We start from the raw sequence: 25353 nt of genomic DNA, 5'->3' as shown, positions 1-25353 counted from the left end.
GGTTTTGAGGAAAATTCAGGAGTTAGAAAATAAAAGATGATGAATTAAAGGCATAGAAGGGTGCAGCAGATGGTGGGATCAGAGATGAATAAGATGAACCGCAGGGTTGTGATGAGTCCAAAGGTGGTGCAACATGCTGAGAAGTGGAAAATAGGAGGAGGAGCCGGGAGAAGGAAGTAATGGATTAAATGTTAGGCATGTTGACTTTGACAAGTCAAAGTACAAGGGACAAGTAGGTGGATTGGTTAGAGTGACCTGGACCAGAGATGTGGTTTGGGAAGTTATCTGGGTCCAAGTTAAGGTATGAAGATGGATGATATTGTAGCGAGAGAGTGTGTGGAGAGAAAAGAGATTTAGATTGCGGGTAGAACTCTGGGGATTACCAAAAGAGCCTTTGCATCAGATTGAAGAGTTTTGAATAACTGAAAGCTTTAGAAAATCATGTAGGGAATGAAGAAGGAGAATTTCAAGGCGGAGAAATTATACCACAAATGCCTATCAGATTCAAGGAAGATGGAGGCTTAAGAATGACCATTGAATCCGACAGATAAAAAGTCACAGGCAACTGTTCTCTGAACTATTTTGGCAGAGTGGTACAACTAGGAGCCAGATTCTAGTGGGCTCAGTGGGTCACAAATCAATAATGACACTATTCCTTCAAACATTCAGTTGTGAAGAGGAGGGAGAGAGAAAGTTGTAGTTAAAGAGGACGTCAAGATTGGAGACAATGTTAAATTATATGCTTATCCGTTTTATAAGGATGGGTGACAATGTGAACATGGCATTCAAATCCTTATCAGCAGCCCTGCCCTGTCCCCTGCGCTCAGAGTCTTATATCCATATGAACACTTGATACATCTTGAAATTACTCCGGGCACTTCAAATTCAGTATTCCATCTTCTATTCTATACCAGTCTTCTTCCTGCATTGCACATATCCTTCAATAAACTAAACTAGAAGCTTATACTGCAACTACTTCAGGTAAATTACCACTTCCTATATGGCTTAAATACATATTCATATTCTTTTCTCTATTGCCTAGTGTAGATCCTAATCCTCTCCCAACTAGACTCCATCATCTACCCTGTCTCAGAGTGATCTTCCTAAAATGGAACTTTGAACCTGTCATCTTGATGACCTTCTGCCCACAAGATAAAGACCTAAACTTACTATAAAAGGACTCCAGTCTGTGATATTCCTTCATGACCTAACCTCTACATACAAAGCAGGACTCCTCTCTATAAATACCAAATGACTGTACTCCCCTGAGCACACCTTCTTGGCACTTTCTGCTGCTGCCCCGGGCTTTCCCCCTTTATCTGGACCAGATTTCTATACTTTCTTTGATTAACTAACTCTTACTCATCTTTTGAGACTTCACCTAAATGTCATATCGTTTATTTAGCTTTCTTCGAAGCTCCTCATCATCCCCCAGGGTGGCTAAGTGCCACGTCACTATACTGTTACAGTGCCCCATGCACATGGCAATCTTAGAATTCCCCACACTGAAATGAAGATGTCAATATGTAACTGTCAAGGATTTTGAACTCCTTGAGGTAAGAAAGGATGCCTTGATCCTTCTTGTACCTTCGTATTTAGCCTATCACCTGGCACATGGTAACTGTTCAAATGCTTGTTCAACTGGACCAAGCAGGGGAAGTGGGAAGATAAAGATGCTTTAGGAGAGAAGGAGAACCCATATGAAGAGGTTTGAGAAGAGGAGACAGAGGACATAATATGGATGATGTATTCTGGGCTACTTTTGAATAGAAATGTGCCTAAGAGGAACGGGGTGAAGATGGAGGCAGATGGAGGAATGAAGGCGGTTTCAGGGCGAGGGCTCTATTTTCTTTGTTAAACAGGTGGTTGGACAGAGGGAGCATTGGTGAACATGGTGGCAGTGAAGAAACACATAGAATATATTTGTTGGAAAATAAATGCACATTTTAAATACAAAGATCCTAGACACATTTTATTCTAGGACATGCCATCTCTTAAGGATGCTTTCATATACTTGAACTTCTTTTTCGAGGCAAAATTTTAGATACACGTGTAGCATTTTCTCTGCATATGTGTGCAAATGCTTGTGCCTGAAGATCCTTGCCTTCCTGCCAGGCTGCAGACCTGCTGCCAGAGCTGGGATCGGTCATTGTGATGCTGCTGTTAGTGGAGTCCAGTGAAACATGACTTATGGCAAGGCTGCTCGCAGTGTGGGAAGAGTAACTGTAAATCATCTTGAGAAAGGCAGATTTTGTGTTAGTCTCTTGCTTACAAAGAATAACATAGCATTTGGGAAAGAATGTGCAACACAGGATCCCATAGTTAGATATTAAAATAACAATAATCTCCACAGCTGGCAAATATTTACCAAATGTGGTTGCATAGACAGGGATGAATGTGATCCAAGCTATGAAATAAATGAGCATGCCAAATGTTATGAATTTGGCTTCATTGTAATGCTCAGGTAATTTCCTGCCTTTGAAGGCAAATATGAAGCAAATGAAGGCCAGGATGGCAATATAGCCCAGCATGGTGCCAAATGCAAGGACAGATCCCTCCTCGCATTCCAGGATGATGACTCTGGGCAAGGAGACGTTCTCTTCCACAGCAGGTGCTGCAAAGATCAGCCAGATGGTGCAAATGACAACCTGGATACCTGTGCAAGTGAAGATGATGAGGATGGGTTTATAGAGGCATTTCAGGAAGTTCTGCAACTTGGGATCGAAGCTGAAGGCTAGCAGAATTTTCAGGGACTTCATCAAAATGCAGGAGATGCAGAGAGTGAAGCTCACACCAAATAATGTCTGCCTGGTTTTACATGTGAAGTCTTGTGGTTCTCCAATGAAGAAGCCCGTGCTGGCGAAGTTGAGGAAATGACAGAGAAGGATCACATAGCAGACCAGCAATCCCCCGGATGATTTCACAACGGGTGTGTTCAGGTTTCTTGTAAATATTATGCCAATGGCCAGAACAAACAGGATTCCTAGTAGGGAGAGGGCCAGGAGCAGTATAGCCAAGGAGTCATTCCAGTTGAGATACTCCACTTCCTTTTCAAAGCACCTTGTGCTCCTTACAGGGGCCCAGTGAGTTTCGTTGTTGCATAAAAGGCAGTGATCCATATCTAAAAGACAGAGGAGATTCAGTTACATTGCAAACAGTTAAACCAGGTGATTGTCCACAATGATGCTACAAATGAGACTCCTCAGTTATAGTCCCGAGGACAAAAGGGATAGAGATCATTGTCATATTGGTTACTTACTGAAATAAAGCATGCACAGAACCCAAAAGAAGTCAAGAGAGAAAGTGTGAGGGCGAGGGAAGAAAAAGAGGGGAAGAAAAAGAAAAGAAAAAGCCAGCTGGGCTGTGAGTCTTTAGGAAATCAGTGTATTCAGGATAGATACTAGCCTCTTAGAAACTTGCTATTCAAACTCTATTAAGAAGAAGGGCTTTGGAATTGGATGCATCTCAAGTCCCTTTCTCTATCACTTATGACTCCCATAATCTTGAATAAGTAAATTGAACTTTCTGAGTCTATTTCCAAATCTTTAAAAAATTTTTAAAAAGACTCTGCCTCACTGGGGTTCTGCATTCAGTGACAGAATAAATATAAAATGCTTTGCATGGAGTGTTACACACAGTAGACACTCAATGTAGTGAGAACTGCTATTGTAAATAAGGAAGCAGCTCTTTTAAAAGCAGAGAAAATATGGCTGGGTCACCCTAAAAGCTCCCTAAAAATGAGATAAAGCAAGATTGTAACCAGTGACAGTGAATGAAGAATTAAAGTTAATTTTTTTTTGTCTAGGAGATCAGTAAAATTGAGTCTCTCACACAGGCAGTAATAAGCTTGGAAGTGATTTCTGCTGATTCTGGTGGCAGGGCCGCATGAAGAGCTGATATCAGAGCGGAGTCTCTGGGAATGTGATTGCATTTGCTCTCCAGTCTTGCCCCCTAAAGATGGGGTCCCATCTCTTGCCAGAAGCCCCTCTCTGGGCATCCATCTGAGAACACTCCACAGTGCCCATTCAATTTTATACGGGGCCCGCGTTTTCTTCTTCCTTAACCTCAAAGTCAGGTTGTGTGTCTGTCTATACACTTCATTACCTCTCCAGCCTCTTCCTCTTTCTAAGCCCTGTTTCCCTACAAATACCCGTTCTTCTCCGTCCTCCCCTAACTGCCACTGCTAGCATGTGCTCTCTTCTTCACCTGTTTGGCGAACATTTAATGCCTTGTCTCTGTACAAGAGCTGTGCCCTGGAGACATGGAGAACAATAGGAGAGAATGTCCTCTTAGATCACCCTAAATCCTTGCTTTTCCTCCAAAGGAAAGGCAGTCTTCTACACTTGTTCTTTCCCTGGTTGTCCAAAGACAACCCCAAATTATATTTTGAAAATTCGTGTACATCTTTATGGGAAAGAAATGCCACATACTCTCGTTTTTATTTATCCCACTAGGCAGACAGCTGCTAGACACCATATTACCTGGAAAATCCAACCCCCAATACCTAATTATTTACACAGCGGAGCCCATCTCAGGTTGGGACAAGTGGCATTTTTGTGAGATAATGACAGAACATGACTATTGGAATATTAACATTGCGATACATTCCCCTTGGAGCCAGTGAGAAAAAAGAGTAAGCATTTGAGAATTGTTCCAGTTCTCAGGTTCTCAGCTGTTATAGATGAAGAGGGATGCAACAGTAAACAAGGGAACACGATGTTTTTAAAGTAGGCTTAACTCCAGGGAAAGTGCTGATAGCTCCTTTTAAGACCCTGAAGGCTGCTGACCTTATTCTTGTTCTTTAATTTGTATATTTTGCTCTATCTTGTAAAATTGTTAAAGATAGGTTTGTCAAACAATCAGTAGCATCTCATCTATGTCAACGGTTCATCCCTTCCTTTCACAGAAGGTTCTTCTTAGGCTTTACCGTTGCTTCTTGGTAGGAATAATGAGATCTCCAGGGTATACACACCTCTGGGTTTCTATCATGCTCTGTTTAGCTAATTCAGCATTTATTTGTTTATAGTTACTGTGCCCCAGTTACAAGGCAGGCATGTCTATGTGGGGGATACATGGACAAAAATTGACAGAATTCACATGGTTTTGAGAGATGCGAGAGAGGAAGTCCAGTTGAGGGGGTGACAACTTCCCTTGGAAGTAAAGTTACTTTTATGTCTCTATTATGTATTGGTTATACATCTGCTGATATAATAGAGCAAATTCCAAGATTAAATGAAATTTCACTGGAATTTAATCTAGCAGGATGAAATGCTTCTTTTTTTAATGAAAAAAAAAATAAAACAAAATAGGACTCATGTAAAAAAAAAATCAGCCTAGGAGAAATGGTTCAGGTGTGTCACTGCACATGCTGTAGTGACTATAATTACCTGTCTGGTTACTGTAGTGATTTTCAGGACAGTTCACACATTCATAGCAGCAGATATGCTGGCTTCTTGTAGTTTTCTTCATTTGTCCAGGACTGCATTCCTTGGAGCATTTAGATTGAATTTGCTGCAAAGTGAAAGAAATCTCAAATAGATTTTTAAAAGATTTATCTTAAGTAACCTTGACTTAATTAATTAATTTATTTTTAAAAGATTTTATTTATTTATTAGAGAGAGAGAGAGAGAGCATGAGCAGGGGGGAGGGGTAGAGAGAGAGGGAGAAGCAGACTCCTCGCTGAGCAAGGAGCCTGATGCGGGACTCGAGCCCAGGACCCCGGGATCATGACCTGAGCTGAAGGCAGATGCTTAACTGACTGAGCCACCCAGGTGCTCCAACCTTGACTTAATTTAAAGATACATTTACTAAATAGTATTTTAGTCTCTTTAAAAAAAATAGCAAACAGAATTGTTTTGTCATCTGGAGGAATGTGAACAAGTTTAAAAAACAGAAAATATTTCAGACAGTGAAACTGCCTTAGGAAGAAGTAGTTTTTGTTGCATTAATAACTTCTGTAAGCAAATAAGGGAAATTAACTCTTTCAGAAAATCCCTAGTAGAGGGACAGATGTGTAATGATGGAACAAAAGAAGAAGACAATGGCTTGGAAATTTCCAATCTTGTGTTGCATAAAGAGTTCAACTATACAAGAAAATAGTAACTTATTGGGCTTTTATATTCTTTAGAAGAAGGTTATTAATCATGCTGTCCAAGGACTCTGTCCAGTCTAGTCTTCAAAAACAAAACAGTAGAGGGACACCTGGGTGGCTTAGCCAGTTGAACGTCCATCCAACTCTTGATTTTGACTCAGGTCATCATCTCAGGGTCATGAGATCAAGCACCGCATCAGGCTTCTCGCCCAGTGGGGGTCTGCTTGAGATTCTCTCTCTCCCTGTCCGTCTGCACCTCCTCCCACTCTCACACACACACACTCTCTCTTTAAATAAATGAATAAATAAATAAATAAATAAATAAATAAATAAATAAATAAAATCTTTTAGAAAGCCAGTGGAAATTTCGAGTTTAGAACCATTGAAGTATTAGTGAAAAGGGCAACCCTAGATATATAAATAATATTTTAAAAATCCTGAGAATTTAGGTTATAATTGTGCATGTCACAATGTGAATCATATGTAGCATCTTATTTTTATGAAGGCCTTTCCAATTTAACTAATAATTCTTTGCACTTCAGCTGTGCCTTTTTTCCATTCACAGTCCCTATCTCGTGGCATATCTTGTGAAATAAATCTTTTATTATTTCACCCTTACCTTCGGGAAACAAAAGCAAAATGGGTAAATGAGGGTTTGTCTAGATTCTCTTAATAGCTGTTCCTGAGCCAGGAACATAATCCAAGGACTAAGCTAACTTGTCTTTTCTCTGGGAGATGAAAATGATATGGCTGAGAGAGAAAAGTAGCCAAGATTTGGTAGCCCTGTGTCCACAAGCAGTGGCTTTCTTCTTCTCAACACGGTTACATCCTGATCTGGGTTTTCAGCAGGCAGGACGTCATTAGGGGATAAAAGGGAGACCTTCTTTCTCTCCCCACCCCCAAGAGACAGCAAAGACACTCTAAAGTCTGGTATTAATAACTTTGGGATATCAAAAGATTTAGGATTATCTGATGTTTTGGACTATGGGTTTGAAAGTGAAACTTAGATTGGATAGGAAGTGTGACAAGGATTCCACCAGGTTTTTCCATGAGCCGCTAAAAGGAAATTGCCATTTATTGAAATGAAGGTAGGTTTGGGAGCTTAGGTTTGGAGGTACTCAGTCAAGAGGACTATTGGACACCCAGGTGGAGATGTCAATTACACAGTTGTATATTTATTTGGGTTGAAATTTAGAAGATAAAAAGCTGGGAGTCATCTGCCTTCTATATGATGAATGACATTATTTAAATCCATGAGCCCAGATGAGATCACTAAGGAAAAGTGCAGACACAGGAGAGGAGCAGTTCTGAGCTCTGGGTAAGCCAATATTTATAGGCAGCTGGAATGATGAGGAAGCAGCAAAAGAGACTAAGAAGGAGTGGCCAGAGACAGAGGAAGAAAATTAAGGGAGCATGGTGTTGTGGAAACAGAGAAAGAAAGCATCTTACAGAGAGAACAATTAACCAGTAAGTGAAGTAAGATGATGTTTGGATTTATTAACATTGGTGAACTGGATAGAAAGAATTGAAGAGAATTCAAGAGAATTATGGGAGGAGAGAAATTCGGGCCATTGAATGTATTTAAATTTTTCAAGGACTTTTGCTATAAAGAGAAATAAAGCATTGGGCAGTATATAGAAGGAGAAATGGGGGATCAATGGAGTTTCTTTCCTTTTTTTTGAAGATGAAAGGAGTAACAGCATATTTATGTCATCATGTAGATAGTGGAGAAAAGAAAATTCTTGAGGACATGGGAGAGAGTGGAGAATCGCCGAGCAGTATCATCGAATAGGTGGAAAGTGGTTGGGATCCAGAGGTCAAGGGAGGAGCTGACCTTGGCCAGGAACACATTCCACCCACAGTGCCGGAAGGAAGGTGGATGTGGCGGCAGGGTGACACTGCCATTCTCTTCTGATTTTTTCAGCTTTGTTAGTGACATATGAAGCAAGGTCAACTGAAAGTGGAGATGGGGAAGGTGTGTTGGAGTCAGAGGAGAGAAGAAAAATCATGGAATAGCTATCTAGGAAGGTGGGTGAGTTAATGGACTAGGGTAATAGTCCGATTGTCCAGCAGCATTAAGGGCCCACTGGAGGTTAGAGATCATGAATTTAAAGTGAAAATAGTCAACAAGGTGTTTTTATTTTTGTTTTTGTTTTGCCAAGTTCAGCTATATGGGGGCCATATTGAATAGGTAGAGAGTTGAATTTAACCAGGATAATGCTTTGGTCAAATGAGGATGATGAAGAGAGCTTGTACAAGGGAGGGAGGCACAAGTTGACCAGAGAATTTGAGGAGGGAAGTTTGGGACAGTAAACAGGCAGGGTCATTGGAGGTTTTGGTGGCACTTTTGCAACTGAGGTACTCATTTGATTTGAATGCTATAAAGCAGGCTACCACAAAATTACCTTAAGGTTTCTGAACTCATTTTTTGTTTCTTGGTCCGTGATGATAAAGACATCATTCTTCAGATCATATTGTGCCATCTTGGTGATAGTCATGTGGCCATTGATCTCCTTCCAGAGCACAACGTCATATCCAGTATTCATATCCCCATGGGCATCAAAATGAAATGAATTCCCTTCATCAGTGAATGTCACATTTTTTAGTATATCAAGTAACTATAAAATATAAAAATAGAAACAAACACTAATAGAAATATGTATCCATATCCCGATTATGACACTGCCTTCTAAGGAATATCACTTAAGAGGTAGAAAAAAGACATTCTGGATCAATGAGTGTGGTAACTAGTTGAGAAGGTTCTTAACTACCTGGCAACAATTTGAGAATTCTAGCCTTATTTCTGCCAAAGTCTTGCTCTGTAAATTTGAGGAATCAAGCTAATGTTTACAGCGGGCAGCTTCTCTAGATTATCAAACTGGGATCTGAGCATCTTCTTTTTCCACGTTATAGAATTTCAAGATGGGTCCTATGGGACAGTTGCCTGGGCTTTAATCCTGGTTCTATATCTCATTAGTGATGTGGTCTTGACACTTACAGTTCTTTCTAAGCCTCAGCTTCCCCATCTGTAAAATGAAGTAAATGAAACCTACCTTATAGGGCTATTGTAAGGATTAAATGTAATTAAACATATAAAGAGTTTAGCCCCGTATTGGGCACAGATTAGTAAAGGTTTGATTAATATCTATTAATACTGTTAATTAACTAATAGGGATATTGTACAAATAAATAAAAATACTTTGAGTCTATCAATTAATGATGCCACCTGACATTCATATATTACTTGCTAATACTCAGAAGTGTGATATCCTTCTATCCCGTAACAACTCAGTGAAACACAGTGAGCAAGGATCATCTTCCTCTTTTCTTAGATGAGCACCACCAGCCAAGGGGTGAAGGGCCTTATCTGGGAACACACATTTTTTTTTTTTTTAATTTTATTTATTTATTTGAGACAGAGAGAATGAGAGAGAGAGAGCACATGAGAGGGGTGAGGGTCATAGGGAGAAGCAGGCTCCCTGCCGAGCAGGGAGCCCGATGCGGGACTCGATCCAGGGACTCCAGGATCATGACCTGAGCCGAAGGCAGTCGCTTAACCAACTGAGCCACCCAGGCGCCCTGGGAACACACATTTTGACTTTCAGGTCTTTCCATTGCATCTAACAATATATTAATTCAATATCTTCTTATTTTTTCCTTCTGACTCAAAAGCAGTCATCAGTGTGTCTTCTGGAGCTATAGAATTCATTCTTTCCTTCTAGCTACAGTTGGATCCTTGGCCAAGCCTGAGTGGGTAATCTGAGCCAGTGGTTATTATGCTCACCACCCCCACAATGAGGACAATGGGGACAGAGGTACAAATGTGGGAGACAGTCCAGTGACAACAGCACCCTGTTCTCGGGGTGTCTCCCCACCAGAGAAGATGAGCTGGTGGGTGGAAGGTACTGCTGGTGCCTGCCCTCTAAGTCCATATTTTATTACTCCATTTGGTGAGAGGTATGGATCTTACTATCTCCAATGGTTTTCAAATCTGTTGCAGTGATTGAGTGTCTAGTAAAGTGACCTCTAAATTCTATTTCCAATGTAATTCATAAAATGATTATTTTTTAGCTTGAGAGGAAAGAAATGCAGTGAAAAATTACTTGTCTTGTTACCCAATTTGTACAGTAAGAACTTGTATGCAATGCAGATAGGACAGGAAATATTTTACTGACAAATAGGGCAGCTCTATTGAGTTTGTGCTGCAGAGGAAGAATACTGGACTGGGAAAGAGGAACACCCTGCCCCACCATTAACCTGATATATAATGACAGCTAAGTAAATACCCTCTCAAACACGCTGGGCCTACTCCTCTAAGTCTATGAGGCTTGTGTTGTGCGCAAAATCTGTGGAATGGGGCAGACATTACTCTATTTGAATAGAATTATTCTATTCCTTCACAGTTGATCTTTTATGAATGTTTCTTTCCTTCAATTTTGTCATTAGAACATAGAAAATCCAGTTATATTTTAAGGTAAATATATTAGTTATGATATCAAGTCAGTGACCAAATGTCACTTCGGTAAAATCTCTAAGCAATGTATATTGATTTTATTATGTGTCCCCACAGATTTCTTAGTTCTTTTAATGAATGTTAAATTGATTAGTATTACTTTAAAGAAGCAGGATATCAGATCTAACAGGGTGGAATTAACACACAAAAGCTTTTTCCAGCAATTGCCTGGAAGAAAAAATATGATGGGAACAAAAATTTAAAAAAGGAAGGAAGGACCTACCGTCAATGTTTCCACCTCTACCTGTGTGCTGCAATATTTTCTTCTCTTCCTTCCTTCAGCAGTTCACACACATGAGCCCCAGAAAACTCACTTCTTTAGGGAGCAGATCCTCTTCAACTCTCGAGTTTGGAACTATAATTTCCACCTGGCTTTACCTGCACTTAATTAGGTTTTCCAGGGTAAAGTCCTGACACATACCCGTTCTGTAAATAGTGATAACGCTGTATGATGTACATAAACTAGCATAACTGTATGCTTGTCCTCACAGGAGAGACGGTAGAGGCAAACAAAACAGTGCCCTCCTGACCTGGTAAGTAAGACAGAACATTTGCTCCGAGTTAAGGTAAGTTTTGAACATCGGTGCTCTGGTTATGAAGTTATCGAAGGCTTTTTCTGTCAATTGTTTATTTTTTTCATGGAGACTCTGAAAGTCACTGTGAATTAACACCATAAATCTTAAACAGTGGGATTTGCCTTTCCATGATTATAGCATTCACCCTGTGGAGGGCAATGACCTGTTCTTTGAGAATGCAAGGCCAGGAGGCCACACTGCTGAAGCTGTTGTGGTTAATGTTGTTTTCCTTTTCCCCTGACTTCTCGGATGTCCACGACATCTCCCTAATGAAACTGTGCTGGTGAGTAAATTCGAGGCCCAGAGGACATGGCTTTGTTTCTCTGTCTGGTGCCCAACCCATGTCTTTTCCTTTCAGGAAGTTTTCTATGCTGTAGTGGAAAGCACCCTGGACTAAGGCTGGGACAGTCTCACTGCTACCTGTGTGGGTGACTGTGGGCCAGACCCTAATTGTGGAGGTCCCCTCCATCTCTAAACGGCTGCAAGTCTTGGTCCCCAGTAACATTTCCTCTTGCCACCTCTTTAGGACGGAGTGTAAGGAGCGTGAACCTGTGGACCTACCAGAATATTATGGAGATTAGAGGGGATACATGTCAATGTCTACTATAGTAGCCCGTAAAAGTTATTAGCTCTTGGGGTGCCCAGGGGGCGCAGTCAGTTAAGCTTCTGCCTTCGGCTCAGGTCACGATCCTGGGGTCCTGGGATTGAGCCCCGGGTTGGACTCCCTCTTCCTCTGCCCCTCCCTCCTGCTCATGCTCTCTCACTCACTCTCTCTCAAATGAATGAATAAATAAAATCTTTAAAAAAATTATGAGTTATTAGTCTCCTTATCACTGCAAAATCACTATCTTCTCAGCCCATGTCTCTTCTGACTTCTGGACTAGTATCTGACCGCCACTGCTACACTTGAATGTCTCAGACGCTCTTCGAATTCAACATCTCCAAAGCAGAAAGCTTCATACCCACCAGATCTCTACTTTTCTCTGTTTCCATCTCAACAAATGGTACCAATTGTCCAAATGTGGAATCACTTGCAACATCTTTGCTTCTCTTTGTCTGTCGCCCTTTACACCCCATCTATCTCCAGATCCTCCTCATCCTTCCTCTTAAACATCCATGTATGCATGTCTCCATGCTCATTGTCACACACAGTACTTGTAGTACTTGTACCTGGACGATAAGCCATCCTTATTTTATGCCTGGATTACCAAATTGGTCCCTCTGCCTCTAGTCTTGTGTCCCTCTAGTCAGTGCACACCACAGTGGAAATGCTATTTCTGCAGTGGAAAGCAGATCACGAGACTTTCCTGTCTAAAAATATCTTTAATTGCCTCCCCTTTGCTCTATCAAATCCAAACCTTTAAACAGAGTTTGCAGACTTTCTACTGAAAGGATGTCCCTGTACTAGTACTATCAGCATCACCTGAGAGAGTGTTAGAAGGGCAGACTTTCAGGTATCCCCCCAACTCCGGCTGAATTAGCATATGCATGATAGTAAGATTCTTGGGCAATTCAACTGCACGTCAAAATTTGAGATGCTGTGATTGATTGGGCCCTAATGATGGATCCTTCACTAATCTCTCTACTTTCATTTACCTGTAGTTTCCACAAAAAACTCCGATTCTTTGGCACTGTTTTCTTATCTCTGAAGATGCCATGTTTTCTCTCCCTTCTCGGAGTATTTCTGTCCTGGCTAACTCCTACCCATCCATCATATTCTCCAGAGATGTCATGATCTTTGGAGAATATTCTCTGAATTGTTAATACTGGATTGGTTGCCTCAGTTATGTGCTTCTCTGCCGTTTTGTGTCTCTATGAAACATAGTAATGCATCATTCTGCATTGTAATCAGCTCCTTAATTGTTTGATTGTATACACCAGTAGACAGATGACTCCTTTAGGAAGAGAATTGTCTTGTTTTCCGGAATATTTCCAACACTCAACACAATGCCTGGAACATTGAGACATCCAATAAATATTTGCTAAATCAATGTATGATTTAGAAAGTTGACTATTAGACATTCTGTCATCCCACATACATCACTTACTACTTTCTACCTCATCATAAGTAAAGGAAACAAAAACCCCCAAATCACCGGTCACAACAAGGAGGTGGTATCCTCATGCACATCTGAGTAACATTAAAAGTCTGTTGAAGTAAAACAATTCTGATTGCGCCATTCCTGAATACTGCTCACGGATGTCATCAAATGTGGTGCCAAAGTAAGAGCGATCCCCAAATATTGGGAAAAACTCCTTTAAAGTTATTTGAACGTAAAATTATTTAGAAAGTAATATTTAAATATGAGTGAATTTTACCAGGGGTCAAAATAATCTTTAAGAATGTATCTTTGATTAGTGACCCTAAATGTTGCTGATCTTTTAAATTTAAAGTGTATGGAGATTTCTTCATAAAAAGACAATTGTCAGCATTATTTGTCCCACTGAATCTGGCACAGATGTGGTTTACTCACATTGTGATCAAAGGAGCAAACCACTCACATATTCCTCCTTTCCAATCTGTTTTCATTTGTTTCTAGATAACCAGGCTCCCAGGGGAATAAAGAACAACCCCAGGCTCCTACTGTTTAAATAAAACATTTTAGGAGACTCTGCTTAGATTATACTTTCTCAAGTCTTTTTTACTTTCTCAAGTCTGAGATTTATTCCTGATTTAAAATACTTTCCCAGATCTTTAGTGGATAAATAGCTCTATTTGTATTTTTCTTTCCTTACGAGCCTCCTTATGTCTCCTTCCCTTTATCCTGTCTCCAGGAATGTCTAATTTCTCTCTATTACTCCTTCTCAACCTCTCATTCCTAAAATTTTGTGTAGTGGTTTCATTATTGTGGTTCACTTAATTTATAGTTTTTACCAATCCCTCATTAAAATTTTACATTACAAAGAGTGTGTTTTCAAACAGACATCTTAAAATAGCTAGACATAAGTGTATATATTTTAAAAAGATAGTTTTAACTTAAAAAAAATCTTCATCTCTAGTCTTCCATCTTCATTAGGTTTTCTGCCTTGCATTTACAGAACTAGCTTTAAAATGAGCAATTTGAAACACCCTATGACTGTCACATGATCCACCCAAATGTAAGCTGATGACCTCAGACCTTGGAGCTTGTGTTTGTGTTTAAAGTAAAAATGACAAAAGTAGACATAGCCTGTCCTGGATACTCATGTATATGGTAAGAATTGAGTCTTATTTCCTTTCACCTTCTTTTTCCTTTACACATTTATAATAAATACATTTTTGGAACATAATTCTGCATCAAGACAGACAAGTTTGTCTTTGAGTACACACTATTGAGAAATCTGTTTTAATGAGTAAAATTTATCATCATAAAGCAACAATTTGCTTTTAAATGTCTTGTTTATCGGCATTTAAAAAGCACAGTGTAAAATTTTTACTAAAAAGGGTCACATTAAGCTTGAATTTGAGTTTCTACAAATTAATCAAAGCAAAGCAAAGACTTCCTTTACCCGCAATTTGTGGCTCATTTCAACCTGAGATATCATAGGAATTATTATGATTGATCTCACAACGTTCATTTGAGGAAGACTGGAGTCCTAGGGAGACTGTCCTAAGAGTTGTAGCTGAAGGCTTTGAAGACTATAAACTACCAGAGACACCACGAAAAACAAAGGGTATAGAGGCAGAAGACCCAGACTAGAGTCATATTTCTAGTACTTTCTAGCTTTAGTTTCCTCATTGATAATATTTAGTGATAATAAAAAGGACCATTAAGGGGCGCCTGGGTGGCTCAGATGGTTAAGCGTCTGCCTTCGGCTCAGGTCATGATCCCAGGGTCCTGGGATCGAGCCCCGCATCGGGCTCCCTGCTCGGCGGGAGGCCTGCTTCTCCCTCTCCCACTTCCCCTGCTTGTGTTCCCTCTCTGGCTGTGTCTCTCTCTGTCAAATAAATAAATAAATAAAACCTTTAAAAAAAAAAAAAAAAAAAAGGACCATTAAACATGCCCAGTCTTGTGTTTGTCAAGAGCACTAAAAGAAATAATTCATATGAAGTATTGAAAAACTGTAAGATCAGATACAAATCCATAAACTCACGGAAAATACTTCTATCAACTGGATCTTCTTGGAAAATAAAAGAACACCACTTTAGTGGGTCAGTGTAGTAGTAGTGAAGGCAAAATAACAACTCTATTATCCTCAAGAACAAAGAGCTAATGATAGAAATGCAGGTTATTCACTGAAGGTATCTACTTACAAAAGGAATACGATTAAGAGCAGTTAATATAAATATTTGCAAATCAACTCAAGGAAAAAAATGACTGTAGGGGAATTTTCTTGGCTGTGTGAGTTAGTACCTCCCATGGTTGAAAGGCGTTGGGGTTCTGACAGTCTCGAGCTTGGCAGAGATCCCGAATGGCATAACCAAGGGCAAGCACCGCAAGCTGGATACTGTGAACAAGTCCCGGCTCGGTGTAATCCCACAGGAAATCATTTCTCAGGGAGAAGTTCCTTTCTATATCCTCGTTAGCCTTGTAGGCCAAAGTCCCCTGAGAATGGTTGGAAATGCATTGACTCAAATCACTGTCCTTGACATATGCACAGGCTGACAAGAGCATGGCATATTCATGTAAGAGCTTATTATTCTCACTGGGAAATATATGCAGATTTTGAAGAAAGGAATGGAAAGAAGACATATTCCCTCTTGTAAAGGTAAACCCCACAACCTTGCCAATCCTTTTAATGTTGGGAATGGTGGTAATCTTGGTGGCGGTTGACCAATTATCACTAGCAATCCAGATCTTATTTATATTCCTTTCTATAGCCTTACTGAAGAGATTGAAAACATGGAATTGCCTCAGAAATACCACAATGACATTAACTTGGGCTTCTGCTGTGATTTTCTCAAGTGTCTCATTGATCCTGATCTCGATGGTATTATCTGAGAGGAAGGCTGGGAGAACTTCTTTGAAAGCTATGCACACATTATTTGCTGCGATCTGAACTGCAAAAGTGTTGAGGGCCAGTCGTCCGTAGTCATCATCTGTGGCTATGATGCCAATCCAGTTCCATCCAGATTTCTGAATCAGGTGGGCCATTGCTTTAGTTTGATAGAAGTCACTGGGCACAGTCCGTAAAAATGAAGGAAAGCGAATTTTGTCACTTAGGATTTCTGCGGTTGATTCATAACTCACCTGGAAATTGATAGACTCTTTTAGTTACGGTGTTGAGGAACTCCAGGTGGCTGTTCAGACTCTCTTTCATTTCGGTGAATTTCTGTAATCTTTTCCTAAATTCTCTGGTCCTTTACATTCTTCCCCTTCAATGAACTTCTACTTTATAAATAGCTTCTACTTATAAATAGCTTAAATCGTGACATTTAAATGGTGACTATTTAGAGTCATTGTTCTTCAATCATTTCATATTGTGTACAGTACAAGCTCTCTGAAGGTTCAGGCTCTATCTTCTGTCTCCAGCTACATTTCTGTATCTAGTTACATCTATCTTATATCTCAAGCCAAGGCCAATAGTGAATATTATTTAAATACTTAGAGATAAATACAGGAAAAATGCAGCTGGTCAAATAAGCAAAATGCATTTTGGGACACCTGGTGTATTCAACATTTTGTATAATTGACAACTTTGATGATTTTTTATTCTAGGTAAAATAAATCATCCAGCCAAATAATCATCTAGCCTAGGGGTCAGCACACTTTTTCTATAAAGGACCAGATATAAAATATTTTAAGCTTTGTTGGTCACATATGGTCTCTGTCATATATACATATATATATGTATACAGATATACATTTATATATATAGTATTTTTTGTTACAACCTTTTAAAAAATGTAAAGGCCATTCTTACTTGACAGCTCAAGAGCTTGAGAGCCACATTTGATCTACATGCTATAGTTTTGTGACCCCTGATGTACTTAAACAAGCATCAGCATTTTGGGAGACCTACCTAATATGTGCAAAGCTTTGCTTGATTTACAGCTCTGGGAATTTTATTCTAGGGGGAATTATTACCTTCCAGACTGTGTCACTTGCTCAGTGATTGTTTTTTCCACTATTTATAGCAGCCACCTGGTATGGTGGAAAGACAGTAGGCTTTGGAGTCAGACAAACTGTCAGAATCCTGACTTCAATAAATTTGGTAAAGCTAGTATTTCTTTACCTGTGAAATAATAAGATTCTTATGAAGATTCAAGGAAAAAATTTAAATGGATATTGGCACACGGTGGATGTGTGTCTAAATCTTGTGCCTAAATCTTAGTTTCCTGACATTGCTATGCAGACCTACATTTTATACTTGGCATTGCTGGGCTCATCTACATTGGACACCTGGGCTTCAGTAAAATCAGTGTCCCCTGCGGAGAGTCCCCTTTCCTTTTGTGTTGTCTAGTGTTGTCAGTCATGGAAATGACATTTTTACATGACATAATCATTGTTAAAAATAGTCTACTTTTCTTACTTATCACCTAACCAGCATTATAGAGAGTCTAGAAAATTTGAGCCAAAGCCTTATCTCTGAGCTATTTGGGGGAGTAATTCTTTTGTTTTGTCATTTTGAATATAAACTTTTTTAAAAATCAACTTCACTAGGCTATATAATGGAACTCTCAGAGTCTCAGAGATGCTGAATGACCAGCCCTTGCTTATCTCTGCAAATGCTCTTCTTACCGCACTCTTTTCTATACACCTGATCTAGCTATATTGACCTTTTGTTATTCTTCAGCATTTGAACTTTGTACTTACTGTTTTCTCAGCGTAGATGCTGTCCTCTCCTCCCCATCTTCCCTTGGCTGTCCCTTCTCATTTGAGTTTCAAGAAGTGTTCCTTGACCTGCATGTCCCCTTACCGCCCAGTCTCTCTTCAGTTTTCTTCATAGCACCCAACTGATGTTATTTCAGAAACAAGGCAGTTGAGGCAATCAGAGATTTTGGTCTTATCTGAATCCTGCTGAGAACCTTCAGAAACTCGATCTGATGGATTGAGGGAGACTATCTTCCCTTACTGCTCTGTCCACTATACTATCCAGAATAGGCACCATGCCCTCTTTGACTGAAGAGAAAGAAAGTTTAAAGTAAAAGCAACTCCATAACTAGTTTCCCAGGTTACCCTGATCCTCTCATAATAAAGAATATGCTCAAAACCAATGTTGGCAGTAAGACAAAACCCACCTGTGGCATGAGCTGTAAATTCAGCATCCTGGAGACAGCCATCGTTATTTCTGAGTAGCCAGCACCTATGACAGCCTTAACTCTTGGCATGTAGCTGGAATAGTCACACTTAAACTCCATGGTTTCTCTGGAGCAGTTGAGCTTAGACAGAAACCTCAGAGTGGCGGCCATTGCCACTGTGACTTCGGTACAGGTGTCATAGATCTCGTACCCCAGTGTGACTCCAGATAGTAGTGGTGAATTGTTGATCATCTCAATGCTGTGAATCATGGCAAGAGCTTGAAGAAAAATTGATATTTCAAAGCTGTTGGGAAACAAGGTTTTTTTTTTTTTTAGAAAATCAGAACATAACTCTTCTATAGACATGATGGTAACTCATATCATTCACACCTCTGCCTTACAATAGACAATTTCTGGATCAGTAAAGCTTACCTCTTAAAGGGTAAACTTCACTAAACTCCATTTATTTAAAAATAGTTCTTGATGGAAACCTTTCTAAAGGGTATATAGTTTCTTAAATAGAGTCTGTGGAACAGGATTTAACTTTTTCTTGACTAATTTTGGGATCATTTGAATACTCAGTTTAGTATTCTGCAGTATGAAGATATGTCTTATAGTTAGGTGTCACCATTTTATTGCTGTCCATTTTATATCTACTCCTTAGACTCACTAGCCTGGCTTTTTTTTTTTTTTTTTTGGCTTCTAAACTATTGTGGTTGGAAACCAGATTAATAAGACTCTTAAGAATCACATATAAAACAGGCTGTGGGTAAAAGCTCTATAGCTTTCCCCTAGATAAAGCACACTATTTTAGTTATGAAACATAGCTATTTCCTCTTTCGGTGGGTTTTCCCAGTTGACTTCTTGATTTGTGATTACTTCAGGGCACTGAGTTGTTTGTTTACTGATTTACTGTTAAGTTTATGTCATCCACCACCATATACAAAAGGTTGCAAACAGTACCTAATATATAGTAAAGATTCAAATGTTTTTTAAATGAATAAAGGAGAATATTATTATTATTTTAAATTCCAGTACAGTTAACGTGCAGTGTTATATTACTTTCTGGTGTACAATATAGTGATTCAAAAATTCCATATATTACTCAGTGCTGAATATAAGTATACTCTTGATCCTCTTCACCTATTTCAGCTATCCCTCTGCCCACCTTCCCTCTGTTAGCCATCAGTTTGTTCTCTATAGTGAAGAGTCTGCTTTTTGGTTTTCTCTTTATTTTTCCTTTGTTCATTTTGTTTCCTAAATGGGTGAAACCGTATGGTATTTGTCTTTCTCTGAGTTATTTCACTTAGCATTATACTGCCTAGACTCATCCATGTTGTTGCAAATGGCAAGATTTCATTCTTTTTTATGGCTGAATAATATTCCACCACACCACATCTTCTTTATCCATTCATAGAGGAGAATATTATTGTTCAGGGTTTTGATATTTTTAAGTGTCCTTTTAGTTCATTGAATTATGATAAAGTATTTTAATAATATTATTTGTCATTGGAGACTATCTAAAAGTGAAGTTTGGCAAATCAGCATTAAGTTTTTAATTTAAAGAAAGAAAGAAAAGTAAATGTAATGAATCATAATAAAAATAATGCATTGTATAACAATTAAAATGTATATTTTCAGGGTCCCCCCATGTTAGCTCCATGAGAGTCTAAACCTCTTTGGTGTATTCACTTCTGTATCCCAGTGCCTAGAATAGGGCCTAGTTAATGTAGGCACTTAATAAATAGTTGTTTGGTGCTGAATGAATACTGTTTCTCTTAAGGAGTGTCAATAAGGTGAAAGGATGTTCAAGTTAGTAATTTTTTTTTTCAGAATAAATTTGCTTATTAGATCAATGATTTTTTCATATTTTCCATCCTTAACTGTTGGCCTATAATTGTGGGCCTCAAATCTGCAGTCATTCTTTGGGTACCAATTTAGTGCTCTGAAAATCTTCATTATTTATCTTGAGGTATTTGCTGGTATTCCTGATAACCAACATTTAAGAAGACAGTAGCTCAAAGCTCCCAACTTCTAGGGTGAATGACAGGAAGGAATGTTAGTGTGATGTGGAATCACATTTTATCTGACAGCATTCTTAGAGGAGTTGGTAAATACTTTTTGATAAAGAAAGAAGAAAGGGAGGGGGAAAGAGAAGGTTAAATTTACATACAAAATCATCAAGATAGAAAGCAGGATTTCTGAGGGGAAGGAAGCATGGTGATCACATTTGCGATAGCAACAGAAGCCGATGCAGCCTGTGTCCCCAAGTTATCCGGGCCCTTATTTTACAGAAGAGAAAATTGGAAACTGGAACTCAACAAGTTTAAGTGATTTGCCTAAGTCTACAAAATGTTTTGTAGTTTGTTCCCAGACTGAAATTAGAATTCAAATATCCTGCTCTCCTTAAAGAAAATCCATTTGTAACATCCTCTGCCAGCTTTACTTTTCCATAGTACACTGTGCCGTGTCTTTTCTACAGTCAAACTTTCAGTGGAAAGTGTTCATCAAAGAAGAAGGAACACATTAAGTTGAAGTAAGGCCTTAACTTATCATGAAAGAATTTGATAATTTCAAGAATGAAATGAATGCAACATTGACAAAAATGCTAGTGTAGAGAGAAATTTTAAATGTAGCCCATTTTAAACAAACAACTAAATAATACATTCACATTTAAAACAAAATGCATGTTGTGGGGGATATAAACATGAACAATACATAGTATAAATAGATAATGTAATATAAATTCATATACATTAATATTAATATATAATAAATACATACACATATATAATATAAATAGAAATGTGCTGTGTATGTTTGTTGTGGACAGGCTACAGTGTCTCCTAATTGGTTTTCTCAAGTGACTTAGCGGTTGATTATACATACAGGGCTGATATATTTCTCTTTTAAGGAAGGATTGCCAGACTAACTATATGCAACTTAAAAATATATGAGTTTAAATTTTATTAAAATAATTTAGATGTTAATACAAGTGAATGCTTACATGCCTTAGTCTCATAGTATAATCTGGAAATCTAAATGTGTTCTTTGAGACTCTACTCACCCAACACACTTCTGGATTTCTGGTCGTCTGGGATAGTCTTCTGAGGACAGCATTTTTTCATGAATGGCAAATAAACCTCCGATCATGATATGTCCTGGAGAAGTGGCAGCCACAAAGTCATCAGGGGTCTGACAAGGCTGGGAAGTAGCAAGAGTACTCCCAAAGCAGGTCATCGGTATGATCAATAGTGCCATGCTTCGATCTCATTTGTTCCGTTCATGTGAGTTCTTAGGAATCACTAAGCTCACAGAGTGCCAACAACGTGGTTTCTATTTCACCTGTAAACACCATGTAAGATATAGGGCAGGGTCAAAGGCTGGAAACATTCAGTTTTCAGGTGCTTGATGATAGTCAAAACAGTTCTTCACTAATAAGAACATATCAGACTCTAACATTCCATTGTTGGAGATGGACACTAGCAGTCATGCTGGGAAAAAAGTCATAGAATTAGAAACACAGGTCCTCGCTGGGATAGTACTCTTACTTCACTGATATGCCCAGGGCTTTGGGTCATGTTGCCATTTCTTTTGAAGTAGAATATACAATCTTCAAGAGGGAGCAGTTTGGGAAAGGCTTCCCACTTCAGCAATGAACAGTTTTGCATTTCCAAAGTATTTGGAAATTTCCTTGTATTCAAGGCCCAAAAGCTTCAGTGTTGTTTATAAACTGTTTAGGAAAATAGCATTCTGCTTTTATTTTTCCAGTAAAGCTCCATTTAAAAAAAAAAAGAAATTCAATTAAGTGTAAGTATTTATCACTTTCAGTATACATGTGTTAGAAATAAGTAGTTTTGGTGATAATGGGCAAAGTTAAAATTGAGACAAAACTTACCTGATAGTGTCTGGTTTTGAACAAGAAAGGTCTGTCACAGATTGTCGACATTGCCACAGTCTGTGGATTTTATTTTTATAAATTTGGAATGAATTTTAGTCTACATGTTCTTAAATGCTTAGGAATCTGAACTAATGTGATTTAATGGATTTCAGGGATAGATACACCTCAGTGTTAGGAACCATTAAGAAAAAGTTAAAAATTTTTTACTTTCCTTTTTAAAATCAATCTTTTCCAGACATTGGATTAAGAAGGAATATATCATGGGCAGGCAGTTCCAAACCCCATACAGCCAGGTTGTTGATGGGTCGCAGACAAGTTTAGAAGAATTTCGGAAGATAAAAGAATACAATGGCTATTACAGTGTTTTCCATCATCCAGATTAGCCTTAGGTTCCATTGACACGTGGAGTTACACCAGTTGAAAAGTGGAGAGGTCACAGCTCTTCACACAGTGTCCAACATTCCTTAAGTCCTACGTTTTACCACTGGCAGGATTTCTCTTAGGATCCAAACCAGTTAACTTCAGTTGTTCAGAAAGTTTAATATACATGGGTTTGAAGTCTCTTCAAATGTATACTAATTGCATTTTGCACCTCTTAATCTTATTATTCATTTGTGTATATGTATGTGTGCAATGGATATATTTGTTTTTATCAATGTAGTTTTTTTTTTCTCAGATAACCTGTAAGATCTGCTGTAGTTACAAATTCAAACATGATTTTGGCAAAAATATAATAAAAAATAGTAAGTTCAGATCATTGTCCAGCAAAAGTATATAATAGATATTAAATAACTCAGAGTGATTCTGAAGGTATGACCCTCCTGTGACCCTATTGCTCAAACCTGACATTTATTTGAAAAATCAGTGACAAAGTTGGACCAATGATTTCTCTTAGGTTGCAATTTTAACAATATTTAGGGACTTTGTTATCTGATAAAAATTAAAGAGAAATCACATTTTCTTATTTTAATAGATATAATCAAAGTTGGAAAATCTGTTTCTATAAAGGAGCCTTCTAAAGGTGGGAAAAAAAGGTTTTGCAAGCCCTTGTCCTATAAAATGCAGTGTTATGTGGCAGAAAGAGCTCAAACTTTGGAATCTGACAGACTGGTTGGCTCTGCCCACCATTTAGCATATGACCATGAATGAGTTACTACGCTTTTCTGAACAATAATTTTCTAATTTATAAAATAGGTAGGCTATTCTTTCTCATAGATACATTTTGAGACTTGAGCTGAATTGATCTGTAAAGCTCCTGTATTCTAGTAGGCATTCAATAATTAACTCCTGTCTTAGTCCATTAGGACCAACTATAACAAAAATACCGTAAACTGGGTGGCCTATAATCAACACACATTTATCTCACAGTTCTTGAGGCTGGGAAGTCCAAGATCATGGCACTGTCAGGTTCAATATCTGGTGAGATCCTGCTATAAATCTCACGTGGTAGAAGAGGCCAGGGAGCTTTCTCGAAGCTGCTTTTATAAGGGCATTAATCCCAGTCAGGAGGGCTCTGCCCTCATGATGTAATCACATCCCCAAATCCCCACCTCCCAGTACCACAACCTTTGGGGTTCCATTTCATTATGTAAATTTCGGGAAGACACAAAACATTCGGAACATAGCAGCTCCCACCTTCCCCTTCCCAAAACCAAACTGAAAGTTATTAATTCTTAAATTTGGAGTGCTTTCTACAGTTGGCATTGCCCAGAGCTCTTTCTCAAACACCATAAATGCATGCCTGGTAGTAGTGATGATGCTTGTCATAGTACCACTGGTTGGTTATTGTCTCCCTGGAAGGTAAATCATTATTGAGTTAGGCTTGAAGGAAGATACAGAGTCTATTTATTACTATTCTCTTCACTGTCGTGGTTTCTGTCATTTTCAAGGTGTAATTTTGGACTAGGGACAGCACTTTTAGCCATAATTTTGAATCTAAAGTTATTCCATATTTTCTGCTATTTAAAAACACTTGCAGGGGCGCCTGGGTGGCTCAGTCAGTTAAGCGTCTGCCTTCGGCTCAGGTCATGATCCCAGAGTCCTGGGATCGAGTCCCCCATCGGGCTCCCTGCTCAGCGGAGAGTCTGCTTCTCCCTCTGCCTGCTTCTCCACCTATTTGTGTTCTCTCTCTCTTGTCAAGTAAATAAATAAATAAATCTTTAAAAAAAATACAAACACTTGTTTATGTTTGACATGTCATGACAGCAATAACTACTGCTATTCCAAAAGATCTTTTTTAAACAACAGTTTCTGAAGGATAAAAACTCTTGAAGAAGGTTTGAGAGATGAATTACTGATGGCAGTAGTTCTTTCCTCCTTTTGATCTCAAGGTTCTGTGTTTCTTTGTTACTATCTTGATGTGAAGCGCTATCTGGTTAATATTATTTAAAGGGAATAGTATGGAAGTGATCGCACCACCCACATATTCTCATAGAGACACCATTGCCCTGCTTGGACAAGTACAGTAGGGACATATACTCAGTGAGTAGGGATGCTCTGTCCTGTCATCATTTGTCTGTAGCACTGGTGATGGACTGACCCCCAGCCCCACCCCCAAAGCTAAAAGGCTGCTGTGAAGACTGGGTCAAGCTGGAAATGGCCCTCTGGGACCTGAGGCTCACAGTATGGCATCAGCACTCTAAGAAACTTCTAGTCAGTAAGTTTGACACCTGTCAGCTCTTAGCATGTGAGCTTTCTCTCCTGCTACCACAGCTTTCCACCCGTCCACCCCAACTCCACAGCCCTCTTTCATGCTTCATTACATTTCATACTAATAATGACACCACAGTGCTATTTGCATCTGCAATGAGATCTTAAAAACAGAACCATCTTCAAAATTAAAGGAATCAATTTAAACAGTGGATTTCGGTTATCTGCAAGAGGAATTGCAGGGAGGTCCAGCATGGCAGGGGTTCGTGGGGGGACTTCTGGGCCACACTAGCCAGGCAGTGACCGCACACAGAGACAGCCTGACAGAACAGCTCAGCGTGCTCACCCTGAAAGGAAAGAAGCCCACCCCAATGTTATGCAGGTAGATGCCAGTATCTACAGCCTGGGGGGAAGACAAACAGAGTTTAAGAGTTCTGATCCATTAGTCCACATCGTCCATCG

The 25353-nt window shown here is 39.1% G+C and overlaps 1 protein-coding gene across 3 annotated transcripts; it reads right to left on the bottom strand.

Moving 5' to 3' along the window:
- Positions 1–2006: 2006 nt before the first annotated feature.
- On the bottom strand, positions 2007–21602 carry GPRC6A (G protein-coupled receptor class C group 6 member A). 3 transcript variants are annotated; one of them, XM_032407398.1, is made up of 6 exons: positions 21409–21602; positions 18342–18645; positions 15514–16350; positions 8497–8709; positions 5388–5511; positions 2007–3121 (listed from the first exon to the last, which is right to left on the bottom strand). In XM_032407398.1, the coding sequence occupies exons 1-6, from the start codon at positions 21600–21602 to the stop codon at positions 2007–2009; spliced, it is 2787 nt and encodes a 928-aa protein (XP_032263289.1). The 3 variants fall into 3 exon arrangements, with proteins under 3 accessions (XP_032263289.1, XP_032263291.1, XP_032263290.1); XM_032407400.1 differs by having other exon boundaries at positions 16039–16350; XM_032407399.1 differs by lacking the exon at positions 8497–8709.
- Between the last annotated feature and the right edge of the window lie 3751 nt (positions 21603–25353).

Source organism: Phoca vitulina, unplaced genomic scaffold (assembly GCF_004348235.1).
Source record: "Phoca vitulina isolate PV1807 unplaced genomic scaffold, GSC_HSeal_1.0 scaffold9, whole genome shotgun sequence".
NCBI lineage: Eukaryota > Metazoa > Chordata > Mammalia > Carnivora > Phocidae > Phoca > Phoca vitulina.
This window is presented reverse-complemented; position numbering and strand designations above follow the sequence as displayed.

Coding starts and splice junctions, on each gene's coding strand:
- GPRC6A (XM_032407398.1), bottom strand. CDS start 21,602: ATGGCACTATTGATCATACCGATGACCTGCTTTGGGAGTACTCTTGCT. Junction 8,710..15,513: donor ACGCCTTTCAACCATGGGAG/GTACTAACTCAC, acceptor TATATTTTATAG/TTACTTGATATACTAAAAAA. Junction 5,512..8,496: donor ATGAGTTCAGAAACCTTAAG/GTAATTTTGTGG, acceptor TTCACTTTGCAG/CAAATTCAATCTAAATGCTC.